The sequence below is a fragment of the Montipora foliosa genome, chromosome 12, assembly GCF_036669935.1.
Source record: "Montipora foliosa isolate CH-2021 chromosome 12, ASM3666993v2, whole genome shotgun sequence".
NCBI classification, from domain to species: domain Eukaryota; kingdom Metazoa; phylum Cnidaria; class Anthozoa; order Scleractinia; family Acroporidae; genus Montipora; species Montipora foliosa.
Window position 1 is genome coordinate 3233301 of NC_090880.1, and position 17500 is coordinate 3250800.

At 40.0% G+C, this 17500-nt stretch overlaps 4 protein-coding genes across 6 annotated transcripts in view; 1 reads left to right on the plus strand and 3 right to left on the minus strand.

Moving 5' to 3' along the window:
• Positions 1 to 3628, minus strand: part of LOC137980186 (nematocyst expressed protein 4-like) — an 11435-nt gene extending 7807 nt beyond the window's left edge. The window contains exons 1-3 of the mRNA XM_068827579.1: positions 3457 to 3628; positions 2644 to 2732; positions 2175 to 2327 (exon numbers count right to left, since the gene is read on the minus strand). Coding sequence (XP_068683680.1) covers positions 2175 to 2327; positions 2644 to 2716 — 226 coding nt within the window. The 5' untranslated portion in view covers positions 2717 to 2732; positions 3457 to 3628. The remainder of the gene's footprint in view (positions 1 to 2174; positions 2328 to 2643; positions 2733 to 3456) is intronic.
• LOC137979622 (uncharacterized) overlaps positions 1 to 17500 on the plus strand; it is a 264679-nt gene that overhangs the window by 206669 nt on the left and 40510 nt on the right. The gene's annotated exons all lie outside the window — the stretch shown is intronic.
• Positions 1 to 17500, minus strand: part of LOC137979644 (uncharacterized) — a 169242-nt gene that overhangs the window by 55597 nt on the left and 96145 nt on the right. The gene's annotated exons all lie outside the window — the stretch shown is intronic.
• LOC137980185 (uncharacterized) lies at positions 5587 to 16158 on the minus strand. 3 transcript variants are annotated; one of them, XM_068827577.1, is made up of 9 exons: positions 16027 to 16158; positions 15645 to 15724; positions 14918 to 14980; positions 12261 to 12398; positions 12023 to 12148; positions 10996 to 11258; positions 10310 to 10538; positions 8780 to 9532; positions 5587 to 7397 (listed from the first exon to the last, which is right to left on the minus strand). In XM_068827577.1, exons 2-8 carry the CDS (start codon positions 15700 to 15702, stop codon positions 8820 to 8822), a joined length of 1590 nt encoding a protein of 529 aa, XP_068683678.1. In that variant the 5' UTR covers positions 15703 to 15724; positions 16027 to 16158; the 3' UTR covers positions 5587 to 7397; positions 8780 to 8819. The 3 variants fall into 3 exon arrangements, with proteins under 3 accessions (XP_068683678.1, XP_068683677.1, XP_068683679.1); XM_068827576.1 differs by lacking the exon at positions 5587 to 7397 and having other exon boundaries at positions 7411 to 9532; XM_068827578.1 differs by lacking the exons at positions 5587 to 7397; positions 16027 to 16158 and adding an exon at positions 15916 to 15987 and having other exon boundaries at positions 7411 to 9532.

Here is a 17500-nt window from a genome sequence, read left to right on the forward strand (position 1 = left end):
GTTCTTTTATGGTGGTGGAAGTGCCTAGATCTAGATTTCTAAGAACAATTGTTAATTAACTAATTAATTAATTTTACATTAGATGATGATGATGATTATTATTATTCATTGCCACACCGATCACTGTTCTTAAGAGCCGGGTTCTCTCGATGGGTGCCGGGCATCAACCAGTTGCCTAAGGTCACACACAGTTTCACAACTTTCTTTTTCCCTTCTACCTTTTAACAACCTTCATCGTTTCAGAACCTTTCTTAGAATTCTTGTAGTACCCAGAAGCGTGGTCTTTTGTACTAGCTCCACAGGTGTACTGACGCTCACGGAACTGAGGAAGCTTTACAATATCCTTGGGACTGTCCCCAATGCCCCAATAACCACTGGCAATACCTTTACTTTAACCTTCCACATTTTCCCCGCCTCTCTTATTCTCTTGCCAGGTCTTGATATTTTTTCACCTTTTCTTTTTCCTTTTTTCTCACAGCAGTATCCACTGGGATAGAGACATCAATGATTTGGCACGTCTTTTCTCTTTTATTGACAATCACCAAATCTGGTCTCCTTGCTTTGACATGATGGTCGGCCTGGATATGACATTCCCACATTAACTTGTAGTTGTCATTTTCCAGGACACTCTCAGGTTTATGATTTATGATTATGATTAGGATTAGGATTATGATTATGATTATAATTATTATGATTATGATGATGATGATGATTATGATTATGATTATGATTATTATGTCTAAGTGCAATTATTAAGATCTAAAAATAGGTGCAAGTGTTAAAAAGTGTTCAGTCTCAGGCTCCGATGATTTCTTTTCAATAATTTGGTTCGAAAACTGATCTTAGAAAGGTGCAGTGCTATCAAGGAAAATGCATCAAAGAGAATGTACACGATCGGGCAACTTTTGTTTGGGCTAGAATAATTCAACTGCAAATGGGATTGAAAACGTTTACAGTGGAAGTAAATGCTTTAAAAAGCTGAAAGAAACAATTCTAACTTAACGGACGCGATAAAGGAAGCCAGCTGGCAAATGGCAGCCAATGGCCACTTAGAAAATATGGTAGAGTTAAGGCGAGGCTCGAAAAGGTTTTCCATAGGTAACAGTGGGTTTATTGATCCTCTTAATACGGAATCGTTTTGCAATGTGACTAATACTATTGACAGGTGAGATTTAGGGTGTCTGCGAGTCTCGAACTTTGCCATGGCAACGGTACATCACTTCTTAAAGACCCAGTGGAAATACCTTAAAAACTAATTTGGTGACCTAGTACTTTTTTTCAAATTTCGAAAGCCCCATTAAATTCTTTTACCTAACCCGTAATGTGCATGAGTAATTTATGAAACCGCTGCTGGAAGATAGAAAAAATTACATGACATATGGTTTTTTTTTAGTATTCTCTTTAAGAATGCGAAGAAACGGAGCGGTCATCGAGCTAAATTTTGATGTATTCTTCAACACCTCCGACAAAATTTACTTCCGCTTTTTGCCCTTTCAGGCCACATTTTTATTTCCGGTAACTCGCTTTGATTCATTAGCGTGTGGTTTGTGCGCGCGCGCTCAGCTGAGCCTCAGGATCGAATGGATTTTCAGCAATCTTGTCCCCAGAGCCCACGTGTCTTTTGGTCAGCGCCAAGACACGGAGCTCTGGAATTTTCAATTTTCAGAACTGTGTTAATTGGCTTATTGATTTATCCAACTGCTCATGCCTAAACTACCGAGTGTAAAATAGCTTGTAATGGCGCAAAAATTTCGAACTAAACTTGTAAACACGAAGATTTGTCGCTGTTGTTGTAAACGCTTGAGTTCTAATGATCGCCTTATTTCACTTTTCGGTGAAACCGGAACTCCTAAAATCTTGGAGTTCCGGAAATTGATTATTCCAGAGCTCCGTGTGTGGCGCTGACCAAAAGACACGTGGGCTCTGGAACGAGATTGGATTTTCAGCTGAGCGCGCGCGCGAAAACCACTCACGCAATACTTTATTCCTGGCGTCAACTTGTGAGTCAAATATCAAAACGTTTCCTGACTGAAAAGATCGACAGTGTTGCAATCCTCTTCCATTGCAAACTCATTGTTACACAATGTAAGTGCTTCTCACCAGGTGAAATGAAAACACTTAAGAAATAAGTGCAGAATTGTATTTGTGCCCAATAAAAGACGCCATATACTCACGACTTTTGTATGGTATTGATTTTTGTAGCTCTAAGATTACTGATACATCTTCTTTATATTCTTGACTTGAAAACCCTCCACTTCCGGAACCGGAATCGCTGGCTGAACCACTTTCCATACCGGAAGCAGACGTGTCTGAGGTCTCGTCAGAACCTGAGGGAAGCAAATAATTTAATGCCATAATTTTATCTTTCTTGCTCGCTAACACAAAGGACCTGATTCTTTCTTATCAAGAAATTAAATGACAAACTTGAGACACATGCAAACAGGCAAAGTTTTTTTACATTCAATAGAAACTGTTCGCTGCAATTTAAAAATATCAAATCACAGGCATTCCTATACAGTACAATTTGGAAGATTTTCAACAAACAAACGGTTATACAGTGGACATGTCGTAATCTGTAGCTGATACACCATGCGTAATTCCCTTTGTGTAAGTTACGTTTGCATGGGACTACATCTAACTCACCCTTTGAAAGAACACCATTGGCCACAAATAAAGAGACGTACACGACCCAGCAACGTTTGATTTTCATTTGCATGGAGACAAGACGTTAGCTGTAATAAAATGCAGTCAAACATCATTAAAAGTGTAAATAGCGGCTGTATAGAATGTCGTTCATGAAAACGTGAGCTCAAAGGTCAGCTTAAGCTTATTAGTACTTTTGCTAGTGAATAGCTTAACAACCATGAAGTTGTAAAGACCACCGATGAGCATCGAACTACTGTGTGGAAAACCTCAATTTGGTAATTTCGAAAAAGATGGCACCCATAATATATTCCTTAGTTACCGTCTTACAGATTTTCCAACGAACAAGAATCATCTCTAGGACTGAGAACAATACCTGCGCCACAAAATCGTATATGTACGAAATAAAAAAACATGGTATAAATGTGCATCTCTTTTGTCTTGACGCCCGAATGTTACGTATCGTCTCAACAGGTCAAGCTAAAAAAATACGACTTAAATTCAAAACAAATTTAGGGCATTTTTCCCCTTAGGACCAAAGCAATAGTCCTACAGAATTAAATCAATGTCACTTGTTTTATCCTTCTTTTCTTCAAGTAGGAACTCTTCGTAATAATTTTGACTCGCCAGCTGAAATAAGATATCACAAAGAAACTAACAGATTTTGGTTTTTGCTGCACTTTTTGTGAATAAAATGCCGTTTAATTTGGATATTCAAAAGACTTACCACTAGTACTGTGCTCTTTTACTTAAAGTTTGTTGTCTTGATTGTCGTTCGGACTACCTTTTTAGTTGGCCAAAAAATGAACTTACCGTCCTCTTTGTAAGAATTTTTTCAAACGGAGTATAATTCCAATAGTGCAACACAACGGTGATTCTTGAAAGAATGTAAGGCACTGAAATATAAGTTTGATCCCCTTTTCTTTATCCTTCGGCTGCTTGTTTGTTTGTTATTTTTACCTTTCTATCAGGCGCTGCTCTAGTACAAAATTACTAACATATTGAAACAATTGTACAGTCATAAAAAATTTAAGTGTTTGAGGCTGGTGAAGCGTAGAGAAAGCGGGTGCCGCCTTTATAGGTAAATATTATTATTTGGTGACGACTTGTAACTCAATGAAAACTCAACTATAAAAAAGTCAAGAGTTTAAAAGGTATGAGCAATACCAAACTTGTTTGGTTCGATCTTTGAAGTTATTTTGTCTTTAGCGTGATAACGCAGAGAATAATATTCATACGAAGCAGGCTTTGAGCGAGCTTCCGGTTTAGTGTTCTTTTTTGAGGCAGACATGGCATGTACACGTAGCAGAAAATTGAAGTCCGATATCCGTGTATGCATCATCATTCAGTATGTGGAAGTTCTCTCTTTCTATTCAAGAAACGGGTTTCCCAGGGTCACTATTTTCTTTTGGTGACCGAGTTTTGCAGGTGTTTCTTTTTCAACCCTTGTCGGGAGATGCCCTCTCTGGCACGGCAGCCTTTGCTTCTTGAACGATGTCGACCATCGACCTTTCTTTTCTAATACAAATACACTATCGTCGGGGTTTAAATACTTGTTTTTTTCGCCACCTCCGTTCATTGCTGCAAATATGTCTGTACATACTGAGAACTAAAAAAGTTATATGATCTGAAATGCTATTACTAGGCCATCACTCGAGTTAATTAACAATTATCCTACGAGGACGCGCTGGATATGAAGTGATAGATACGAGCCGAGTTGGTCGTAATCATTTTTTCTGAAAAACTGAACTACGGATATCAGAATTCCAGAATGTTCATTGGCTCGCCGAACACAGGCTATCAGTTCATATACCTGCTCTACCTAATAAGGTCAAGGAAAAATTAACGCGTCAGCAATAAAGAGAGCTGAGAACATTTTTGTAGCTCTGAGAAAAAACGTCCGAAAAAAGCCGTTTTGGACCGGAATTGACCGAGACAGAAATCGATGCTTTAGTCGACAATGCTGTTGATCCTGGAGTTTTTGATAAAACAATTATTCTACCTGGGCTTGCTGGATATAAATGATTATAACCAACTTGGCGCTACGCGCCTCCATGGTGATCTATCACTTCATATCCAGCGCGCCCTCGTAGAATAATTGTTAAATATCCAACAAGCCCGAGTAGAATAATTGTTTTATTAAAAACTCCAGGATCAAAAACTCTTCTTTGGTGTTCCCGGGGGTAGTATTGTCGACCAAAGCATCGATTTCTTCCCCGGTCAATTCCGGTCTAAAACGGCTTTTGTGGACCATTTTTTCTCAGAGCTACAAAAATATATTCAGCTCGCTTTAAATTGCTGACGCGTTCCTTGACCATATTAGGTGCAGCAGGTATATGAACTGATAGCCTGTGTCCGGCGAGCCAATCTGATAATAGTATTTCATTTTTTAATAAATTAAAATAACCACATTGTTAACAATCATTATCGTGTGGCCCCTTCTAATCATAAATATAATCGCCTAATCTCGACATCTTAAGATTCAGTCGAAGACAACAGGCACTTCCGCGAGTAGTCCGGGAAGTAAACTGATATAAATCTTTTTTTATTCCTTAGAATCGTGAAGCCATGTCTATTGTTTTAATTCGAATTTTAATGCATCGAAACTGGTCTCTATTGATATAATTATGCAAAAAAAATATTGCTATTTATGGGGCAGTCTGATAAGGTAACATAAAATTAATGAGCAAATTAAGTCCAATATTTCCCGGTGGCCATGAAGAAACCAAATAAATTCTGTAATTTTAATCGGTTCTCTGGACTGGTTTTAGTTAGTGGCCCCACCAGACTTCATGGTAAACGTCTTACAATAGATTTGCTTTGGGAGCCCTCGGAGACAAACTTATTTGTACCAGCACATTATGAAAGTGTCAAAAGTAAATCTTGCCAGAGCGAATCGTAGAGTTAGATCTCGAAAGTACAGTTACTATTGTTTTTCTTTTGTTTAATTAATTTAAAATTTATTATCTCGGTAATTAAAATAATTCTATACATATTTTCGTTGATTTAGGATCACCTTGCAACCAGGCCCGGGTTGCTCGAAGCATGGTTGGCTCTAACCTCTTAACTAAAGGTTAGCGCTTACCAGACTTCGAACAACTTGCCCCTGGCATGTTGACAATTAAATATGGCGTGATGGTACTGTGGCTCAAATAAAAGTCAGTTAGGATTCGAGAGCCAATTAATCAGTGTTTTGACCCTTGTGCTGGTGTCTTTATCAGGGGTAATTTCTTAAGCAAGAAGAGTACTTTCATACTCATCAGTTAGTGTACTTTCTTTTAATGACATGTAAATATACTTCAAGCAAAGATCAGTTTTCTTTCTTTTGTCGTTCCTGCCGCGTAAGAGGCTTTTTAAAATCAACTATCGAGACCATTGTAACGATGTTGTTAGTTCCAGGCCGTCGGGGTCCAAGATAGATAAAGTTCCCGGATGGTGGCGGGCTGTTTCTGTTCTGTGATGAACTGTAGTCGTCAAAGCTTTCACTGTGATTAATTGCCCTTTATTGACCAAGCTTGTTCTGTCAAGATGGCTGGATATTGGCCTCGTTTTTTTTTTTTTTTTTTTTGCTTGTTTATGGACCGAAACTTCGTCTCGGTCCATAAACACGCAAAAAAAGAACTTGGCCAATATCCAGCCATCTTGACCTCCCGCTTGTTCAATAACCAATATAGGAAAGGTTGTTTTACGGCTTTGATAATGCGCGAATGTTCTTTGGCAGGCTTTATTAAAACCAAAGGTCTCATGATATCATCAGAGGAACTTGAAAATTGCTTGCAAAAACAGAGTTGTCTAGTTGAGCAACTACTCTAAGTAATCAGTCATTCTTATGTCCAGACAGGGGCGGATCCAGGATTTTTCTCAGGAGGGGGTCCACCCCTAAGGAATGGCGTAGCTGACTGATGAAGATTTTTGGGGGCAGAATACCAGTTGTATATTAGAAAGCCGCAAGTCATCTCAGGAGGGAAAGGGGGCACACCCCCTGCACTCTCCCCCTGGATCCGTCCCTGCCAGAAATACAAGTAATTAGATGCTCGCGGATTTCAATAAGCGTCACGAAGTGTCCCCTTGATCTTCTCTCCAACTTCAACATCACTTGTGTCTCGGAATACAGACAATTTACGTCACAAAGTGTCCCCCAAATGCTGCTCATTAAGAAGAGATTAACTGCTGCATTATTAGACCCAAAGCTAAAACCAACGCTAACCTCTACCCTTACCTTATTGTTGAAAATAGGTAGCAAATGCGTAGACTTAAAGGGACACTTCGTGTTGGATGTCAAAATTGGGCGTGCATCATTAAGTGTGGTCCTAACCTCGCTGCCTCATTTAGTACTAAAATCTCAGCAATCGATCTCTCAACTGTGGACACCAAATTAGGGCCTTAGCTGTTCGTTATTACTGTCAATTGTTTAGCCGTTAACGACAGCCTCTTGCGGATTACGTAGACGATATAAAACGAATACCTAGACGATAGAAAACTGTTTTCGGAGTTACTGCGAAAGGGAGCGCTTATAACACCCAGCGTACAGTGGTCAGTGTAGTGGACTTGTCTACGGAAACAGGCTTCAGTTGAAACGTACACCAACAAATATAGCTATGCATACGCATGTCTTTTTCTAAGAACAATGCCGATTTCGCCCCTTTGGAAGTACACGGCCGCCTTGATTCTGAAGTTGTAAAGCATGCTAAGCTACATAATCCACGGCTGCAACTTTTCCGGGAATATGCATATTACCGAAGTAATAAATAAACCTGAAGAAAAAACAATAAAATGTATAAATAATAAAAAATAAACCTGATGAAGGCTGGTATTGGCCAGCCGAAGTATCGTTAAAAAAGTGCATATTCTCGTTGTTTTGTCAGTCGTGCAGTAAGAAGTCTACTTTACTTTCATACATATTTTTAAATCAGTTGTGACTGATCACGATCTCCTCTGATCCAACGCTGTGCAAGACGTATCGTCCACGGTCTTTGCAAAAGTTTGAAACCTCAACTTCACTGATTATCGAAGTGTTTACTTTCTTAAATGGTGGCTTACTTGGTTGAGCATCGGTCTGTCATGCGCAAGGTTTCGAACCCCGGCGAGATCAACACTAAGGATCTTTTAAATAACTGGAAAGAAAGTGCTGGAAATGGTTCATTGTACTGTTTGCACCTGCTGTGATTAGTCGAAGTAATTAGTTTGGTATTTGTTTCACGACACCTAAGTAAAAAGAGTTCTAGTATGTGTAATACATAAATATCGGTTCCTTTTCGTGTGCTTACCTGGGAAATCTTTATTAAGCCAAGTGTGAACTCCACGTCAATAAAATGTTATGTTATCTCTATATTATACCCTACTGAATGTTTCTTAAATCTCGATTGGCTAGACCTGAGGTAAGAACTCATCTGCCACCATAAAAGGAACCTTTAGATTGGAGGACGAGGACGACTACAGTACGCATATGCGTAACGTCTGAAGGAAAACATTTTTCGACGTGCGCGTGCTCAAAACGGAAAACTCGTACTTGTAGTCTCCTCGTCCTCTGATCTAAAGGTTCCTAATATTACGACAAAGGAAAGGGACGTTTTTTCTACTGTTAGCAGTGTTGCAACTCGTACTTCTCGTTCGGAAAACAACTTGTCCCTCCTGTTTACCTTTGCGTGCTCATGGCCTTGAAATAACATCTTAAACTCCTACAACTCCCGCCAACGCCAATAATGATGATGTTGATGATGATTGTTGTAATGAAAGTGATCGGTCTGTATCTTTATATCTTTGCTTGAACCTAATGTAATTCAACACCAAAACTATCCAGTCAAGAACAAGGTGAAAACAACCTTGTATGCTTTGACCAAAAGCGTGCATCACGGACGACGTGTAACCACCAGGGAGTTCCCCCCCCCCCCCCCATTCTTTACTTGCAGAATGCGAGATGTTATGAATGTCTCTCATCTCCTTTCAGATGTCACTCGTACGTGGCAGCTTTCTTATTATAGAGTCACGGAGTAGTTTGTCAAAATACACGGCTGTAATTTACTAAACAATACAAACCAGATAGTGTAAAAGATTAGCACCAAAAGTTTAAACAACTTCAGTGATAACGAGTTTTGAGAAGCAGGCAACTTTATACTACTCTCGTGGACTCACTTACTTTTTTTCCAGTTTGTTATCTTTGTACAAAAAAAACTCTGTCATTCGTAATCATATTGATCACTTCCAGATGTGCTGTCCTCAAAGGCACTGCTTGTATATAGAGTCTGAAGATCTCCACTTCCAGAAAAACTCTTTTCAGGCGAAAAGATCTCAACTCTTTCCCGAGACTGGCCACTTCCTGAACTGTAAAATGGTATTCGATGCTTTCTTGCCATGCCGTCTGCTCCGCTTCCCGATATACTGTTTGCGAAGCCCCATGGACTATCGCCGCTACTCTCATTCGCCTCACCAGAAATGTCTTCGTCTTTAATTTCCTCGCTACTTCCTGATGCAAGAAGAGAAATTGTTGCATTTTTTTCTGCATTTTCTTGGTCGTCTGTTTCGTTTTCACCAGAAGCTATCATCACAAGCTGGTCATTGCCTCCCTCAATCACTATTAAACCACTTCCTGAAGAAGACATCTCAAGGTCCCTGTTTCGCATTCCTGAATGCTCATCTTGCATCTCCAACTCTAAGAGTGGAAGTTCTTCTTTTTCCTGCCCACTGTTGTCGAAGTCATCGTTTCCCTTTTCTTCTTGTGTTTTCCAAATCTTCTGCTTTCCCTCTGGTATGTAGCTGGTGTCTTCAGACTTCTCCTGCTTGGTCCAGCTTGGTCCACTACTCAAGAACAGTTTTGGAAGCAAAGCATCATAAGCCTTAGGGGAAGGTGGAGATGCAGAAACAGACAGCATTTCTCCTTCTTCGGTCGGATCTATCAAGAAAAGGGAAATCATGCTTAGCCTCAGGATGCAGGGTTGCAGGGTTGTCGCCAAGTGGTGAGGGCATTTGCTCCCCACCAATCTGGCCCAGGTTCGATTCCTAGACTTGGCGTCACACGTGGGTCGAATTTCTTGGTGCTACTCTGCTTCGAGTGGTTTTTCTCCGGGACTTCCCTCTCCTCAAAAACAAACAACGATTTGATATACATGGGTTATTGATCAAGCTTGTTCGATCAAGATACTGGCCAAGTTCTTTTTTTGCATGCTTATGGACCGAGACGAAGTCTTGCCTGCTCACGGAGCTAGTTGTATAATAATAGTTATTAGATTAAATTTGTTTTCTGTAGATTGTTCCCAGATAGTAACTCAGCGCTGGGTGAAGTTGACACTTAGAGTTCATAATCGTTTTCTAAATGTGGACTTTACGATAATACCAGTGCCAAATAAATGAAAGTGAATACCATTAAATCAAATTACCTGTGAAATTTTTCGAAAAGTAAGCTTCGGATGGGTTGTAAGATGTTTTCTAAGCAGTGCCTCCCATCTCGTTTACAGGAATGTTGTATGCATGGCTGATTTGCCGGGAGCATGTGAAAAAATTCCTTAATTGTTGGAATATACTGAAGGTAGAGTGTCAAGTTCATTCAAAGCTAAAACAAGTTGCCTCGTACGCGCACCCCATATTTATCGTCTCAAGTTGTCTCATTGATTTATCTCACGACAAGTAAATTATTACAGGTAATATACAAATGTTTCAAAATGTCACCAACCAATTAATGCAATCTCTTTTCCCGCAATGGTTTCTTTCTTGTTTGTGTTATCTATCCTTGCAGTATCGTTCCTCGTCAAATTTTCTTCCTTTGAATTTCCTTGTTTTAGTGATAACGAAAGAGGCCTTGGCTCTGGATGTGTGACATATTCATTCTGCTTTTTGGTCAGCTTATACAGTTCTGAATCCCACCATTCATTTGCTAAAGCTACTTGCAGGTCTAGAGGGAGCTGAAATGACAATAAGTAATTTATCAACACCAACAAAAGCAATTATAGCTAATTCCACGATCCGTGAAGCCGAAATTGATCGAAAAACTGTGCTCGGTTTAGGTCTTGGTCTCACTTGCGGTGTTCTGGGCAAAACACCATCATATGTAGCCCATCTGTAGCTGTTGTTCTCATTTAGGGTTCCACGCGAATAAACATAAAAATATGTATTTAATACGTTTTAAATATGTTCTCTTTTGGGGTTAAAAAAGGCCGGGGCCATGACCAGATTGGTCTCCCTTAGGGTTATAATTCAAAATTTCCTGCGAGCATCCCCTCCTCTTCATATGCAAATTCCCCCATCCCCACCCCAGGGGCTGGCCCTTTTCCTGACAAAGTCTTCCGTCAACGAAGTTTAAGCCTTGTAAGCACTAGACCTTAGTTATTACACACACGCTAGAAGCCATACCATACATACCAAGTTAATGTCTGAATTTGGACTAATTCCTCCTGGAGGTGGTGGTGGAGCCATGAAATCAGAGAATGTTGGTACTTTTGCTGAAGAAGTATCTCCAAAGTTTACAGTAACGTAACGTTCCTCCAAAGAACTAGCACCCTGGACACCGTACTTTTGACAGCTGTGAGGGCATTTGTCAAGGAGATCAGTGTTTGCCTGGCACCATCCAGCTTTGGCCCAAAGAGAGCAAGAAGACTCTTTATCAGTGACATTGTAGTCACTTTCTGCAAATAAAAGTTATTTCAGGAAGGTCAGGCGAATGTTGAATGTTGTCCTATAATCTGCAAGGCAAAGTCGAGGGCATCGATCAACGATATTCCCCGAATCTGTGGATAATAATTGTTATGTTCATATGTATGAGGTCCCAGTAGATGAAAGGCCAGATAATTTTATCAAGGGGATAAGTTTTCTTATCTGATAGTTTCAATCTGTGGAGAGATTTCATTATTTGTGCACTTAACAGTGATTATGCACTCTCTGAGCACATGTATGTAAAAGAGTGTTCGAAAACCTTAGCAAGCGTTTAACGTGGAGTATCATATACTGTGTCTGGTGAGTTATTCCGCTCTGGATAAAGTTTGACAACCTTTGGACAATTTGAGCCAGCCGGTGATAGCATTTTCTCCCTGTTTCATTAACAGCGCGGTGTCCAAACTCGTGCCATATTAGTATCAACTCTTTATTGGTGCCAGAGCAAAATCACCAATCACAGCCACTTCATCTCTATAATCACGTGGAGAGCTACACATAATACATCCTGTTATTATTAATATCTGGTTTATAAAGAGTCGTCGAATATCTAATGTTCAATATCACGCACTAATGAATTCTGCTAAAGGCGTTTGGGGACAGCAAAGACAACGATCTTCAATTACTGCACTCGTAATGAGCAAAAGAAGACTATTTGCTATTTCTTTCCTCGGCTTGTCCTTTGTTTTCATTTTTGTTTATTCGATATTTTAAAAGTGCAATGAATTCGCGGCATTACCTGGGCCACACATCTCACAGCTCTTTTTACAGTTCTGAGCCATATAGTCAGGACGAGTCCTGCACTCCTTTTTTGATACCCATTTGGCACAGTGTTTACTGATGTCTTTGCAGTTTTCAGTGTCTCCTGCAAAGTGAAATTTACAACAACCTTTAGGCAGTTAACAATACGGAGCCAGTTGTTCGAAAGCTGAGTGAAAATACCACGCGATCAAATTTCGCGATTTCTTTTGCAATACCTCCAACTCGTCTGCAGAATCGACAACTCCAGGGGCATCTGTCAATCATGTAGTGATAGTTGGATTCACAGTAACCATTGGTAGCTTCTTTTGCGCATGTTTTGGTGCGATCATAACACTCTAACGGATTGATGCGAACTGTGGGGAAAAATCGGAAATGCCACAATTAAATAAAAATGTTCGGGAAACAGGTAGTGACAACTAGATTATGGTAACAGTCAAGAACTTTTCAGGAATTGGTCGGAATTCCCATCATCATCTTTATCATCTGCTGTCAATCGATACGACTATGACTATTCTAGGATTTCGGTATGGGCAAAAAGAACCCTCAAGTAGGTCTGCCATTGGTATTCTCTCGCCATCGGGTGAGGTCAATGTCTCTCTATTTCATATTTCTCCTGGCGGCATCTTTGAACCTTAATCTGGGTCTCCCTGGATTCCAATACAGAGTCAAGAGTATACAACATCTGCTTTGTTCAGTGAACTGTTGTTATCCATCCTTTACACGTGTCCTGACCAACAAAGGTTTTTCTAAATAAGAATAGTTGCCATCGATGGTGGTAAGCCCTGCACAACAGAGCATTTCCACGTTCCTGATCTGGTCCTTTTAGGATATGTTCATTTTGAATCTTAAATACCTCATCATATAACCATGGAGCTTCTTCACTTGGGACCGATGTATAAGTCCATATTTCAGCACCATACAGTAGAGAAGAAAGCACAACAGCTCCATAGACACCTAGCACTTGACTTGGGAAGACAAGTGCCTTTCTCTAGCGTAGCCTGTCGCGTAATTTTCCAAACCTGCACTCTTATTTCCCATGCTGTACCTGAGTTCAGTCTCTAGGCTAGCGTTGTTGTAAATAGGTGTTTAAAGTCTGAATTCTTCGCCAGGTCCTCCTCGTTAATGATTGTTGCTGGTTCAAGAGCTTTTACTCTTTTTTTCTTTCTTTTGTTTTTGATATTGAGGCTGAATTTGAAGCCAGCACGGGCACTGGGGAAGCTGTCCACTATTCTTTGAATGTCATCAGCACTTTGGGCAACCACAGCGATGTCATCTGTCAGAAAGCAAGACTTTTTGCCGCACTAGGATCTGTGTTGTCTGTGTTTTCGCTCTGAAAAGTGCACCATTAAACAGGCCAGCATCATGACTGGTAGTAGAAGTAAATACCTTCCTCGACAGCTCAGGTGTACCTGTTGAGGTATTTTTAAAGGCAAACTTCCAACGTTTCTTGTAGGTAGAAAGAGAACAGCGCACCGGTAGCTCAGTTGGTTGTGCACCGGGCTGTCACGCGGGAGGTCGTGAGTTCAACTGCGGCTGGACCAACACTCAGGGTCTTTAAATAACTGAGGAGAAAGTGCTGCCTTTGTAATTACATCTGCAAATGGTTAGACTCTCTAGTCTTCTCGGATAAGGGCGATAAGCCGGAGGTCCCGTCTCACAACCCTTCAATGTTCATAAGCCTGTGGGACGTAAAGGAACCCGCACACTTGTCGCAAAGAGTAGGGCATGTAGTTCCCGGTGTTGTGGTCTGTCTTCTTTGATGTATCATGGTTGGGAGGGTAAATGCTAGGAGATATTAGCTACACCAAGCTACTCTAAAAATCCGAGGGTAAATAAAGATATATATATATATATAAAGCGTGTCGGGCGAGCACCAAACCTTTCTTGATTTCGTAGATGACTGCAAATGCCTTTGAAATGTTATTGTGTTTGTATTCCATCGTGTATTGCCTTCACCGGATTAACAAATTAGCGGAAAATCCGTAATTTCCGAGCACTTTTCATAAGCCATCTCGAGACACTGTATCAAATGCCTAAGTGAAGTCAATAAAAACGGCATACATCGACATATTCTGCTCTAGACACCTGTACAGTGAGTCTGTTGTAGACAAAAGATCATGTTCACAGTGCCTCTACCACTGCGAAAATCATATTGGGTCTCAGACAAAACGTTGGAGCCGTAGGTTATGAGCTTATTCACTCTTACGGGATATTTCCGGCTATTGAGAGAAGAAAGAGGCCTGGCACGATACTAGCATCTTTCCCGTCTTGGTTATTTCCTCGTTTTCCCAAATCTGAAAGATCCGTTTGTATAGGTAACAAGCGAGTTTCACGCCAGTATGTTTCCAGATTTCAGCTGATATACCACACCTTAAAGGGTCTTAACTTTCCTTTGCTCATCCAACAGTTTCTTGAAGTCAGGTTTTGGAACAAGGCATGCAATCACGTCTTGGTCTCTGCGCAATTGTGCACGGTATCCATGACTGCTGGTATCAGTAAGTAGCTGGTCAAAGTGACTTCCAAATCCATCAAGAATCTAAACCTTCTATCTCTAGTTTACAGTAATTCCCATTATCTGAGAGAATTCAGTCTCCGGTTTTCTCCTTGGCTTCAAAAGGCAAAATCTTCAAATTCTAATCACTGCATGACAGTCAAACTGTTTTGAGTGGATAAGACAGTCTGAGTTGCCACTAGTACTGCTACTTTAAAAATTTCCAATTCCCAAATCCTCTTCAGCTCCAAAATTATAGCATGTTCCTTTTTTGTGTTGAGCCACAAATTATAATTAAGGTTAAGATCAACACACACACACAGATAGAGGGATCAAAACAGTGAACCTAAAACCCATTATACATCAATTCAGTGCTCTTACTTCGAGATACATCCAGTGGTATTGATTTGCTTTCAACAGTTTGTCTTCTTAGCATCTGAAACACTTGAACAAAATAAACAATTGACATCTTACTTTAAGCCGCCAACCAGTCGACATGATATGTTTAGGAAGTGGGTACACAAAAGTCATACGCTTGGTTTCTAATTAATTTACTTGTACAACTGTACTGCAAGGTCAACTTTAATTGCTGGCCCTGGGTTTTCCTCAGACCGAATCGTCTTGTCAATACAAAAAGTCTTTTTCTATGGATTGTTTGATGATATGTCCGCTTCAGGGACCGTCTAATTATCCGCCGTTTTTCACCTTACTTGAAAAACCTTTTGAAGGACGAAGACCAAGCCCCTTGTCTACACGGAAGACTCAACGGAGCATTATCAGCATCTGCGACTAACTATACGAACAGTCTAGTTTGTTGACTTAAATCTGAACTCAAGGTGTCCTATTTGAAATACAAAAGTCATCCGACACCACTACTTGAATAAATTCTAAAATTACAGTGCTAAATGGTAATCCTTGATTACAAATTGAGTCAATGGTTGAAGTAATGATCGAGACTTTTTCAGGATCTATATAATTTGCTTTCATCAGGACAGCAAAGTCGAAAGCAGCTACCATTAACTGGCCAAAATAATGTTTATTATAACATATGTTATTCTATTTCGTTGACAAGGGAGTCTTCTAATTCAATTCTTCATCTTTTTCATACCTGAAACGAAGAGACAAATTCTGGTAACGACAATCAGTCCATTTCCGCACTCGGCCATCGGGATGACGAGATCTATCGAACTTCGCGGAGAAAACAAAAGAATAAAGTTTAATACAAAATATAGTAATTAAAATTTATTTGTTCTTTCCATAAAGCATATATCAAAAATTATCTGTTCAGGACGGAGATAAAGAGAATAAATAAACTATTTAAAATATATTTTCCCAATTCAGGCGGGATAAAGCTTGTCGTTATTGACCGAAGCACCCACTCTAGATCTAGTTCCCGATTCTTTCCTTACTGAATCGCTACCCTATATTACTAGTTTCGTTTCGTTCTTGGGTAACGGCTCAATCGGATGGGATGTAAAATCAAATCTTACCCTGAAATCTGTGTTTCAAATCATAATTCCCTAACTCTGAAATCCACCTCTTAGTGAATGAATAGATGTGTTTTCTCTGGCGTGAAAGATTTGACAGGTGCTACCAAACAGAAACACACTCCGTGTGACATACAAACTCTTTGCCTATATAGGGAATCACTACTGATGGATGAAAGTGATCTTTTTCCGGCGGTCATCTATCATGTAATACAGAGGGCAGTATTTTTCGATAACCCTGGACAATCACGGAATTTTATGTTGATTCTAAAAGCTATTCCGTATTTGAAACCAGACGTAGACCTGGATAAAAGAAAATAGACCATTAAAGTTTTGAGTTAGGATTCAAATTAAAACATTCGTCTTCCAGTCTAGTGCATGGCGTGAATACGAAGGGGAGGTCACTGTCATGATTTGTATGGGTTTTTCAGTTTTTGAAGGCACACTTAATGAACATTCCGGCTCACCAAATAACACCACCTTTACAATCATTTGCATAAAACTTAGTTCTATAGCCTCTTTAAATCTGTAATTATTGTTCGCCTCGTAAGGAGGCTTTAGTCAGGGAACAACACATTTGTTGAATCTTTAGCTTGCTATGAAGCATCATTTCAAGACAAAGTTAAAGGTTCTTTGGTCATTATAAGGGGCGAAATGCTCCAGTGAATTTTGGTTTATTCGTAAAAAGCATACACGATTGAAAGCAAATGAAAAAGAAACCCAGGATGCATAGTGTTAGATACTGAATTCAAGGGCGACATAATCTCGACATGAACAACAAGTCAATATATTCAGCCTTCCATGTCTTCTGCTTTTTCTTCCTTCGTCTTCATGCGCAATTTATTTCATTGCCAATATGCATTCAAGTGCTTGAAATCGGGAATTTTGGGTGATATTCCTGACATGATCATGAGGTTGTAAGTTGATCAAATTGTGAGACATAATTGTTGCAGTGTTTTGTTCCATGTCTTTGAACTTCGGCAGGTACCTGTTGGCGACAACTGGTGAAACTTAAAATTTGGGATTTCTGTGAGTAATAGGAACGCAACAGTTAGTGTTGAATATGAGGCCATTGACTGGGACTGGGTTTTGCTGGATCTGGCGGGATTTAATCCTTTCCCTTCAGATTACAAAAGTCAGCGAACTTAGCATACACGATGAGTAGTAGTTCGCGGGATGAAATATTACAATTTAAGATTATGCGTCCGTAAGTTGCTTTTCTCTGAGAGCAGCCGGATCTTTTATTCAAGAACGCTGTCATCGCCTTATTGAGGGGAGTCATATCACGAGTGATATGAATTATTATTTGTGCAATATTTGTGCCATCATATATGCAACAGTTGCTGAAAATCACTCCATGATCAGGCTCGCGTGAGGTCTTTACAAGATACTGTAACATTGCCGCAAGTACTTCGTCTAGTTGGACGGCTCCCGGTTCATTTCATGTAAATTCAATTCAGTACAAGGCGTCGAAAGC